At 45.8% G+C, this 12,100-nt stretch overlaps 1 protein-coding gene across 1 annotated transcript in view; it reads right to left on the bottom strand.

Annotated features, from left to right (window-relative positions):
- LOC136677687 (serine/Arginine-related protein 53-like) overlaps positions 1–12,100 on the bottom strand; it is a 35,131-nt gene that overhangs the window by 4,455 nt on the left and 18,576 nt on the right. Inside the window, exon 4 of the mRNA XM_066655281.1 lies at positions 2,059–2,223. Within this exon, the coding sequence (XP_066511378.1) occupies positions 2,059–2,223 (165 nt within the window). The remainder of the gene's footprint in view (positions 1–2,058; positions 2,224–12,100) is intronic.

Genomic DNA, 12,100 nt, shown 5'->3' with positions numbered 1-12,100 from the left:
GGAAGGAGGGAGCTTTCCCCGATTGACCGCCTCCCCCACTCCCCCTCCTGTGTTTAAACAGCCTCAGTAGGGAAAGGGCAAACAGTGAAAGAAATCTAAGCTCTGAAAACGTATTGTTTTGATTGTTGTTGCCATATGAAACGGTCTGCGTCGTCTCTGGGCAGGGTTGCTTCCCCGCCTCCTTGGTCGAGCATCGCCCCTGATTGGTCTACAGACTTGACTGACGTGTCGTTAAAGCTGAGAGTCCAGGCTAGACGGCCATAGCACAGATCCACAGGGAACATATTTAAAGGGTTATTATTATATGTTGTTGTACGTTATTTTGAAATGTTGTGTTTTCTTTACACAAAGTAAAGAGTGGACTGACAAAAAGACTCACATTTGGTGTTGTTTGAAGGGGACAACCTATGGGAGCGCTGGTATGCTTTGTGTGTGTTTGTGAATCGCTTGTGGGCTCTTCAGGTTTCACGGTGCCACAGTCGTGAGGTGGATGGGCTACTCAAAAGTGTCCGTAGGTGTGAGTGTGTGTCGCTCTGTGAAGGACTAGCGCCCCCTCCAGGGTGTGTTTCCACCTTGCGCCCAGTGATTCCGGGTAGGCTTCGGACCCACCACGACCCGGAACTGGGTAAGCGGTTACAAACAATGAGTAAATGAATGAATTCACCTCACTCAACATTTTCAAACTACATCTGTACACCTAATAACATCTCAGACATCAGATATCAGACACGAGCCTGCATTCAGTATTTGGAGACAGGCAGCCACTTCATCCAAGTCCCACGCTTAGGCCGGAAGGACCTGGTCCCCCCCCCTAACAGCACATCACACTTGTGGACTGTGGAGAAGCAGAACTACAGTCTCTGGAGTGTTGGAGCTCTATCCATGGCCTTTGGAGAATGAGCTGGAGAGGCTTTTGGGATCCAGAACTAATCTTCCATCACAGTTCGTGACCTCACTGAATATTTAAATGGCAGAATGCAATCAAATCCTGATAGAAATGTGTAAAATCTTGTGTAAAGCCGTTGCAGAGGGGTATAGGATTTTACAGCAGTAAAGCTGATTAATATCGAATAAATAAGAAGAGAAATTAATGAGAGACATACAGTATTTTTAGCGTCAAAACACACCGACCATTTGAAAGTAAAATTTTCAGAAAAACACGGTTCACAACTATTTTTACTCAGCGGGTTCTAAACAGATTAAGATGTTTCTTGTTCCTCTGAATGTTTTGGTTACACCCTCCAAACGTCTTCCCAAAGCACGGTGACAAGCCTCTGAAAATGACCGACGGCCGCGTCCCTGTCGCCGCATCACGCAGCCCCCCAATCACGTTAGGCCGTGCTGCTCTGGGGCGGGGGAGAAACAGAAGAGCTAAAATGAGAAAGCAGGTGGAAAGCAGTTTAGCTCTTGCTCAGAGATATATTACACCCGAGACAGAGGAGATCAGGCCTGAGCGAGTAAAGGCAGCTCCACATGGAGCATCTGAGGGAGGGAGAGGGGGGAAATGCAATAGTAGACCAGGGGGAACTGTCAAGACATCGGGTTCGGAAAGCAAAACTGGAGCTAGATGGATGAGGACGACTATACAGACACTGTCCCAACCCCCTGCAGGATTTCAACAGCACGGAGGATAGAGTTGCGTGAGTGGGGTAATGAGAGAGGGAGCTGGAGGAGGAGCGTGTTGCTGGGTGTAAAATGCATCATGTGCTCATTTTTGGGGTAAAATTAAATTCTCAAGCGTAAGGATCTGAAAAATAAGGCCTGGTGTGTTGTGATTATATTCCACAACTTCGTTAATACGTCCTTGAAATTTCAATCTCAGTGTATTTTTAACAGACATTTCTGCTCTAGATTTATCACAGAAAATCAAACTGAAGACAAAGGGGTAAAAGAAGAAGAAGAAGAACAAGAATCACAAACAGAACAAAAAAAGATGACGTAGCAGTAGAAGCCCTCACAGTCTCACATTGTCTTTAATTGTCTCCCATTGTTTTTCCACTGTCTCTCGTCGTCCCCTCAGGTGTTTGTACCTGTTTCGGAGAGAGAGAAGATGCTTACCGTTGTTTCTCGCTGTCCTTGGTCTTTGTCACGTTGTCTTTCTCGCGTCCTCTGTCCCGTCCTTTCTCCCGGGCCTTGCGTTGGCCTCGGTCTCGGCTGCGACTCCGTCTCCTGCTCGATCTTCCGCTGCTGCGACTGCGAGATCTGCGGTGACGAGAACGCGACCTGCGCAAACACACACACACACACACACACCTGATGATCAGTTTGGTCAAGAGGGGCAGGAGTAACAGACCGAAACAGAAGGAGTTAGAGTCAGTCACAGCACTGTTCTATCAGACTTTTTCCCCTCATTTCCTCTTCTATTCTACTCTCAGGCCTAACCTCGTCCTGATGCTGTAAACTGGTTTTTAGAACTGTCTCGACTCATTTTCTTGGTCTCGAATCTATTTTCTGTTTAAATAATGGGTTGTGAAATGGTACAAACACACGCACGCTCCCCCTTTATCAGAGAACGCAGCGCACTTTTATAACTCCTTTTAGGTGCACAATCAGAGCTTATGGATCATGTGGCGCCTCTGAGGCTGCCTTTCACTGGGGGGATAAAATATACCTGAAGAAGAGCAGAAGACAAGAGCAGAAGAGGAGAAAGACAGACGGGCTGTAGATACTGGTCAATTAGGGAGGGGCTGGGATGACTCTACACACACCGTATTGATCCCTACAGACAGGACAGAGGATGCTGGGAGATTTACTGGGCCACTTATCAGGGCTGCTGACCTCTCAACCATTCTCTTTTTCTCTCACTCACACACACACACATTATATATATATGTGTGAGTGTGAGTGTGTGTGTGTGTGTGTACACATATATACATATACATACCCATTTTTTAAAGCACTCTTTTCAATGTTTGCTCTATTGACAAACACTCAAAAAAACAATGGGGCTAAACTTTACAGCACATTTGTGTTAGGGGTGGGTGATATGGGCCTAAAATTGTATCACAATATTTCACGGTATTTTGGCGATAACGATATTATTGGCGATATAAACAAACACTGAAAAACACTTTTATTATTTTTTATTATTATTATTTTATTAATCAAGAACTCACTATTGAAACAAAACCAATGTTATACTAATATTATAGTAAATTAAATATATTAATACATATCAATAGTGTTACATGGTTATACAGTGGAACCTCTACTAACGAACTTTCCAAGATATGAACCGGGCATTTGAATATTTTTTGCCTCCACCAACGAACCACGACTCTAGAAACGAACCCGAGCCTCCTCTGAGCCGGCGGCTGGAAATGGCCCCTGACCCCAATAGGCGAGTCTCCCAGCGCCCCCAGACTTGAGTGAGCTTTTAAGATTAGCACATTGTAGCTTTAGCAATTTAGCATTAGTGTAAATAGCAGACATCGAAATTCGTGCTCAGTTACGCCGTATCTACGCTTCGTCTCCCCACATTCACCACCTACACTCCGTTATTCCCCCCACCCCCCACCTCCCGTCATACAGCCAGTGCCTGTGTTACTCCTCCAGCCAGTCGTCACGTCTCCAAGGTAGCGATGTGTAACCACTTACAACTTTATTATTTCTTTTTTATCACTGTTTCCACTGTGTTTCTTTTTTATTTTTAGTAACGCTACATGTATTTTTTACTAATTTGAGAGTGTTGTAAACATATATCAGTGCAAAAAGGATGACTTTCGGGGTGGGGAGGGCGGGGGGGGGGGTAGATAGAGTATCCACTGTATTTATTAAAAAGTTTATTTTACTACAAATGTAATAAATAAATCTGTAAACATTTGCTTATTTTGTAAACTGTAACTTACGAGGATTCTAAAGTGCTTATAAACAGCAAACGTAAACAAATATACAAAAGTAACCTTAAAACTACACAGTAAATAACAAAACAAACACAGAATAGTTGCTGTGCTGAGTCATTACATAAACAAGTCAAAATATAATTATCAAAATGTTGATTTTTTTATACCATTTTAAAAATGGGTTGTGGGTTCGATTCCCGCTCCGGGTGACTGTCTGTGAGGAGTGTGGTGTGTTCTCTCTGTGTCTGCGTGGGTTTCCTCCGGGTGACTGTCTGTGAGGAGTGTGGTGTGTTCTCCCTGTGTCCGCGTGGGTTTCCTCCGGGTGACTGTCTGTGAGGAGTGTGGTGTGTTCTCTCTGTGTCTGCGTGGGTTTCCTCCGGGTGACTGTCTGTGAGGAGTGTGGTGTGTTCTCCCTGTGTCTGCGTGGGTTTCCTCCGGGTGACTGTCTGTGAGGAGTGTGGTGTGTTCTCCCTGTGTCTGCGTGGGTTTCCTCCGGGTGACTGTCTGTGAGGAGTGTGGTGTGTTCTCCCTGTGTCTGCGTGGGTTTCCTCCGGGTGACTGTCTGTGAGGAGTGTGGTGTGTTCTCCCTGTGTCTGCGTGGGTTTCCTCCGGGTGACTGTCTGTGAGGAGTGTGGTGTGTTCTCCCTGTGTCTGCGTGGGTTTCCTCCGGGTGACTGTCTGTGAGGAGTGTGGTGTGTTCTCTCTGTGTCTGTGTGGGTTTCCTCCGGGTGACTGTCTGTGAGGAGTGTGGTGTGTTCTCTCTGTGTCTGCGTGGGTTTCCTCCGGGTGACTGTCTATGAGGAGTGTGGTGTGTTCTCCCTGTGTCTGCGTGGGTTTCCTCCGGGTGACTGTCTGTGAGGAGTGTGGTGTGTTCTCTCTGTGTCTGCGTGGGTTTCCTCCGGGTGACTGTCTGTGAGGAGTGTGGTGTGTTCTCCCTGTGTCTGCGTGGGTTTCCTCCGGGTGACTGTCTGTGAGGAGTGTGGTGTGTTCTCCCTGTGTCTGCGTGGGTTTCCTCCGGGTGACTGTCTGTGAGGAGTGTGGTGTGTTCTCCCTGTGTCTGCGTGGGTTTCCTCCAGGTGACTGTCTGTGAGGAGTGTGGTGTGTTCTCTCTGTGTCTGCGTGGGTTTCCTCCGGGTGCTCCGGTTTCCTCCCACGGTCCAAAAACACACGTTGGTAGGTGGATTGGCGACTCAAAAGTGTCCGTAGGTGTGAGTGTGTGAGTGAATGTTGCCCTGTGAAGGACTGGCGCCCCCTCCAGGGTGTATTCCTGCCTTGCGCCCAATGATTCCAGGTAGTCCTGCGCTATCCAGTTAATCATCATCCAGATAATGAATGAATGAATAATCAATAACTGCGGTATAAAAAGTGCTACATAAATAACTGCATTTTCTTGATTATCATCACACACTGAAGTTCATCTGAATTATCAGCGTTAAAATCTCTAGATCAACCTGAATAACCGGCAAATTAATGACACTAAAACACTAAAAACTCTCACGACTATAATAAAGTGATGTTGAAGTGAGAGTGAGGAGCACCACGTGGAGCCCATCCTGTCTCTCACACACACTGAGCCATCACTCACAGCCTGTGATTGATGTTTAAACAGTCATATGCTCATTACTTCTACTTTAAGTGCTCATTTCCATATTAGACTTTTTTCATGCATATTAATGCCTCTTTTTGTCAGTCGTACATTCCTGGTGCTTTTTTTTTAATCCCACCGCAGAGACGCTGATCATAGCTGGAACATATGGTTTGTATCTGAAGACAGAACTCGGAATTGACGTGAGTGGAAGACGCCTTCCTATTAACACCGGTCTGTACTGAAATCGCTCCCACACCGTCTCCGTTACGGTCTCCTAAAGCAGGGAGGATACCCAACCCCTCAGGAGCTGCCCTTTGGGATTATTCTGGAAAGTCTGGGGTGTGTTCACACTTGGCCCATTTGGTTTGGATGCAGTTCGCCAAATTAGAGCCGAACGATTTGGGCCGAGTTGGGCCGAGAAATGTTCAAGTGAGCTGACTTGAACATTTAGAGGACCCCCAAATGACCCCCCCCCCCCCCCAATTGTCGGTTGTAGCCAACGTTGCCCATGAATTCTAATCAATACATTTCTCTACAAGTTCACATCAGATTCTGAGTCACTTTGTTTACAGCTGAACGACTGAAGTGTGCAGTGCATTTCCCCTTTAAGAGTGATCTCTGTGTGTTTAACACCCGTGTCAAAGCGTGGCACACACTCACGCGCCTAAACGAGAACATTTGACCTCTTAATGCAGAAGCACGGGCAAGAATTACGCCTAAAAAAAGTGCAGTTGTAAAGATTACATCCCTTATTTCCCCTGCTTTCCCCTCGTTTCAGGGGCGGGGAGAAGGTTACGGTTATTGTTCCCTGTGTGTGGGAATGAGAGAGTGGCCATGGCCTTATTTTAGCAACTGTACTTGTGGCCGGCAGATGTAATAAACACCAAATCTGTTGGGGGCGGTTTTCGCCACTTTCTCTTTTTCTCGCTCTCCTTTGCTTGTGCTCTCTCTCTCTCTCTCTCTCTCTCTCTCACCCCAGTACACTTCTAGGCCTGTTGCAAATTAAATTTATTGTAGTTAATAGACTGTGGCGAAGCTGCTAAATGTCAATTTCATTACCAAGGCCTTCCCCTTGGAGAATTATTAGCTAATTTAAGGCTAGGGGTAAATGTGTTAATGTAGGAGTTACAGATAAACACCCACTAACACACACACACACACACACATACACACACACACACAGAGACAGACGTATTCCAATCCCAAGCCAAGTGTGGGCCATTTCACATTCACTTTCAGTGATTATCTCTGGAGGGAAAGGCCTTCCCCTATGGCCCAAACATATTCTCATTTCTTTTTGAAAAGGGGACCTCACTGTTCTCCCCCACAACTTCCCGTCCCTCCCCCCGAAACAATCCATTAAATCCAGCCGTGGCGATTGGCTGGGGCAATTTTCCCCATGAATTATCAATAAAGTAATTACCAGTGTGTGGGAGTGTGGCGGGAGCTTATCGCAGGAGCCCCCCGCCTGGACACGGATATGATTCCCCACCACACACGGCCTATTTGGGTAATTATGTGGGCCTGGGTGAGTCTGGATGGTGTAGCACTGTTATCTGCCCGTATTATTTTCCTGCTAAACAAGCTTTTTTCAGTCGACTGGAAATTGGACATTAATGGCAGGCCAACGATAGCACGAGCGCTAGCACAGGCGCAGTCCTCCGGCTCGTCGGCCTGTCGAATTCATCAGCTCGGCACAGACTCCCCTCCTCAGCCTCCAGGACGTACAGGTGCAGGCAAGGTTTCAGCTCACCTGGTCCCGGGTTCATTCTCATGTAAACAAACACACAATCACAGCTGGCGATACTGAGGTCGGAAACATTTTTCCGGAAATGTCCATATATCGCACGATAAATCGATGATGTAATTATTGTGAGAGCCCTTTACAAACTATTCTTTTAAGTGGACTTCTGCACATCTTCGCCTTCGCACTGGGCACCTCCACCAACCCAGCACTAACACAAATAACCCACACATTCCCAACTCAGGTCCAGGACGCCATGAATCCATCTCAAAATCCATCCATCGTCCATCCTTCGCTTCTTCTGAAACGATGCGTATTAAAAAGTGTTTGCCCACTTTGCTGTTATAGAAACGTTCACACTTCTTGGAAAGGCTTTAGTCTAGATGTCGAAGCATTTCTGTGGGGATTTGATGGCATTCAGTCAGGAGAACTTCAGTGAGGTCCGGTGCTGAGGTTGCAGGATTAGTTCTGGATCACAAACACCACTCCAACTCATCCCCATTTTACGGGTTGGAGCTCCATCGGTCGCTCCAAAGAAGATTCCCTGCATCACAGCCCAGCTCTGGGGGAGTTTTACACCACTCCACTCCACGCATGGTGGGATCAGGCTCATCTTTAATGCTGAAAGGTATGTGTGTGTGTTTTGGAGCAGCAAAGGCCCCGGTCTCTATTAGCATTTCATATATTTTTATACACTACCTGTTTGGTTTGTGGAGTGTTATTTGGATTTTATTGGTCCTTGTGGGTTATTTAGAAGTCTCAGATCTTCAGAAATTCTAATAATAATTGTTAAATCAATACAAAAACCTTTATGTGGCTCAGTTAAAGATGCAAGAAGTGCAAATACAGCTGAGTTCTCCTTTGTTCCTGGAAGCCTTTGCATTTTTCATACTGTAAATTTCCAGCTTCTGGTTTCTCACTGATACTGAGACACTCTGTATCTACATAATGACACAATGCAAACAGAGAGAGAGAGAGAGAGAGAAAAAGAGAGAGAGAGAGAGAGAGCGAGGGAGGGAGAGGAGATGATATACATACCAGCTAATCATCATCATCATCATTCTGGAATTCATTTGAAAATCAGGAATAAAAACCTTTAAAAATCCAGCAGTAAAAAAAATCAATACAGTCATCCTTCTTAAAGAGCGTCCCCCCGCTGAGCAGCTCTTAAAACCACACCAGTGAACGCAGACAGACACGCAGACAGACAGACGTGCGCTCGCAGAGCGGCCGCTCCACAATTAAGTTAAAAGCAGCATCATCTATTTTTATTTCAGCCTGTTTCGAGAGCACCTTGAATGAGCCGTGTGGATTTCCCGCTGCCAAAAAAGCTCGCGCTAAACAGCTGTTCCCCCCCCCCCAGCCACCGTCCCTTCCACGGCACGCAAATACGCTCACCATCCAGCGCGGCTCACTTTCGAGTGCTCTTCAAACGCAGCACAGCCACACAAGTTTAATTTATGAGATTCCTCTAATTACGATAGCTGTTGAAAACATTTCCCAAGCTGTTTCGCTCCCGAGACGCGGGAAAAAAAAAAGCCAGAGCTGCAACAAATTGAAAGTGTGGTAAAGTAAAATGATGGCTATTATAATTACCACTGCAGCTCCGCTCTTGTGTCGTCTCGTCGTTCCCCCCCACCCCTCAGCGGCACGCTGGGAAGAGGGAATAAAAACACAGCATGATTAAAATCTAAATTTCTGGGATTTTCTTTAAATGAGCGGTCAGGCCGAGAGTGAGGGGGGGGGTGGCAGGGGGCTGTGGGGGGGGGGCCTGAGCTCGGCCCACACGCATTCGCAAAAGGTCGGGAGTTCAAAGGCCTTCAAAGCCGCCTCAGATCTAAAGGAACCCATATGTTGCGAAAGTTCTGTGAGGGTCGACGCTCCCGCTCTCTTCAAATCACTTTCCAGGATGACGACTTTGGCTTGGGAAAAGCCAGATTACAATGACACAACTGCTCACATCCTCAATATGAAATCTACACAACCGCTGATTAGGGGTGGGCAATGTGGCTCGAAAATAATATCACAATATTTCAGGGTACTCTTGTGATAACGATATTCTTGGCGATATTATTAAAAAATTACTAAAAAATATTTTTTAGAATTGCAGCAAGTTCCACAGCTTTAAACACTCTGTAGAAACCTAAATAAATATTTGATTGTTTTTTAAAACAGTATCGTACCATGATTACAATTTTGTATGAAACAAATAAAGCATATAAACAGCAAACATATAATTAGATAAAAACTAATACCCAACACTCAATACAACTCTTCCTCGTATTCAACCAGGTGCTTCTGCCGTTTTTACGTCTTATATCTGATTCGCATCTAAAGTCGCTCCACATTTTGGAACAAACACTCATCACTATTAACACAATATGGATTTTTGTTTTAAAAATGATATTGATATTATTGGCCCCACCCCCCAAACGACATCTAACAATCCTCTTTCAAACCACTCCATTTCGTTTAAACTCTTACATCCATTTGGAAAGTTGGCGTGTTGTTATTCTGTCAGCGTCCGAGCTCTAACCGTGCATTTGATCGCCTCTCTTTTTCCAGGTTTTCCCATGACTGAGCATGTGGTCTATAAACCCCCAGGTCTTCCAGGACGTGTGGGAACCCTTCCTCTCTGAGAGCCGGGCGGGAACATGTGACCACCGTCACTCGACAGCGACAGCGCAATCCTAAACTCAAGTCTGAAGAGCCTGGCCACATGGGCCATATTACACCCCTATTAGTGCCACGGAGGGCACCCGAGAACCCAAACAAAGGGTCAATAAAGGGTGAAAGGCCAGAGTGCCAATAAGGTGCTAACTCACCACTGTCGACACAGGCCATCGCTTTGACCGACAGCTTCTCCCCACCCGGAAAATCGGGCCTCGTCTTTTTTTTTTCCTCCGGCCGCAGAAAAACCCGTAGCTCTACCTTTAAAAAATAAGCTCAACTGCACTATTTTCTTTTCCAGAGGCGAAACGTTACTAAACAGCGCGGCGGGAAACGTGTTTCTAATTAGCAGGTGTGCTCTCGGGGCAGGGATGATGGGCTTTCTGTTCCTCTTTATATTCCAGTATTTATGAAGTGACAGCAGATCTGAGGGTCTGCTCCTAACAGCGCTTTATTGTTTAAACGTGGACGCTGATGCCGTGGCCGGGCCGAGTGATTTAGGTACCTCACAACTCTGGTATAAGGAAAATCATAAACGTTGAGGCAAAGCAGTACATGGCCCGACTGTAAAACCCGAAAAAGGGGACGGCGGAGAAGCCGTGACACAAAGCAGACGCGCATTCCACCACCAAAGGCAAAACTACACTTAATTAAGCATGCGAGTGCATCTGAAATATCACCCTCGTAAAAACGCTCGCTGTTCGCCACCGCAGATGAACGGAAATGAAGTCAGCGCTCCTTATTTTGGCTTTTATTGGGTTGGAAATGCATGAGGAACCCAGTGGAGAAAGCGACTCACATCAGCCGAAACATCTGCTGCGGCCCGTCAGCGGCGTCCATGTTGAGGGAAGACCTGGGAGAGACATGCAGGTATCAAATTGTAGCCCAGGGAGGATCAATCAGAGCTGGAAGGATGATAGCTCTTAATGGTGGAATGCCATCAGGCTCCAGAGCGGCGCTGACAGCCAAACAAGCAGCAGTTTCACTTTAAAACACACGAGCAATTCTCTTAAACCTTTCCATACATCATCGGCGTCGAGTCTCCGCTTCCAAACAACAAGGAGAGACCGAAATCCACAGATACACACTAATAAATGGCGGTTTTTCCCTTTTCTGTGACATATTTATCCAATACTTTGGCTCACACACAATCAGTGTAAATCAGAAGTGTATTTCCCTGTGTCTGACCCTTAACATCCGTCTCACATAGTCTCACACACTCAACCGAACGCATTCAGTGAGATTCACAACACAATTATTGGCATTAATTTGACAAAAACGAAGAAAATAGTCTTGATTTCCTGAATCCCCGCCTCCTAAACTGACAACTCACAACTTCTAAACATCTATGATGCATTAGCATCTTCAGAAAAATATACACTCTGTTGCATAATTCTACTATATTCATTAAAATCAACCCCCACAACTTAAAATTGTCGCCATTTCCACACGGGGACATGATATCTTGCCTTTCCTCACTCTGCTAATAAAGGGCTGGGACCACACAGGAGCTGCAGTTACTGCTACAAGACTCCTTCATGTGAACGGCCCTTGTTTTACGGCAGGCCACTTACGATGAAGTGCTTTTCAAGTTCAAGACTTCTCAGGCGCTCATAAAGACAACTTCCCAAAGCAGTCTCGTATCCATAAAGCTACCAGGGCTTGGCCTTCTCAAAGCATTTCACTGTCAGAGCTCTCCATTCTCATCAGGGAGAGTAGCCATGTTTGTTCAACTGACATGTGCCTGCACTTCCTAATAAACATGAACAAGGAACATGCATTTACACAGCAGCTGCACAACCACTGATCACTGTTTACACACTGTTCACATCAGATCTGAAGTGAAGACACTTCAGACTCTGCATTTAAAGCAACACTAGGTGATTATTTTTACCTTAAAATCACAGCTTCAAAATCATTGTGATGTTCCGCTGAGCTGTAACAGGGAGAATAGAGCTTCTGTCGTTGCTACTCCGGACTCAGCACTGCAGAAACTGCACTCTAACTTTTGGAGGCCCGTACGACACCACCCCACACCCTCTTGATTTCAGGGCAGTGCTTCAGGGCAGCATAGTTTACTATTATAATAGTAATAAAATTAAATAAACTTTATATAAAATTCAGAAGTTGTTTCCTCACAATTCGCTAGCTCTCCACTCTGTTTGTGTATAAACTGCTTTAAAGGCTAAGCACCACTTAATGGACCTCCATGAATATTCCACATTATTGTAGTCACTGACAGATATAAGTATGAAT

This window comes from Hoplias malabaricus, chromosome Y (assembly GCF_029633855.1).
Source record: "Hoplias malabaricus isolate fHopMal1 chromosome Y, fHopMal1.hap1, whole genome shotgun sequence".
NCBI classification, from domain to species: Eukaryota; Metazoa; Chordata; class Actinopteri; order Characiformes; family Erythrinidae; genus Hoplias; species Hoplias malabaricus.
The sequence above is the reverse complement of the archived record's forward strand: the minus strand, read 5'-3'. Positions and strand labels throughout refer to the sequence as shown.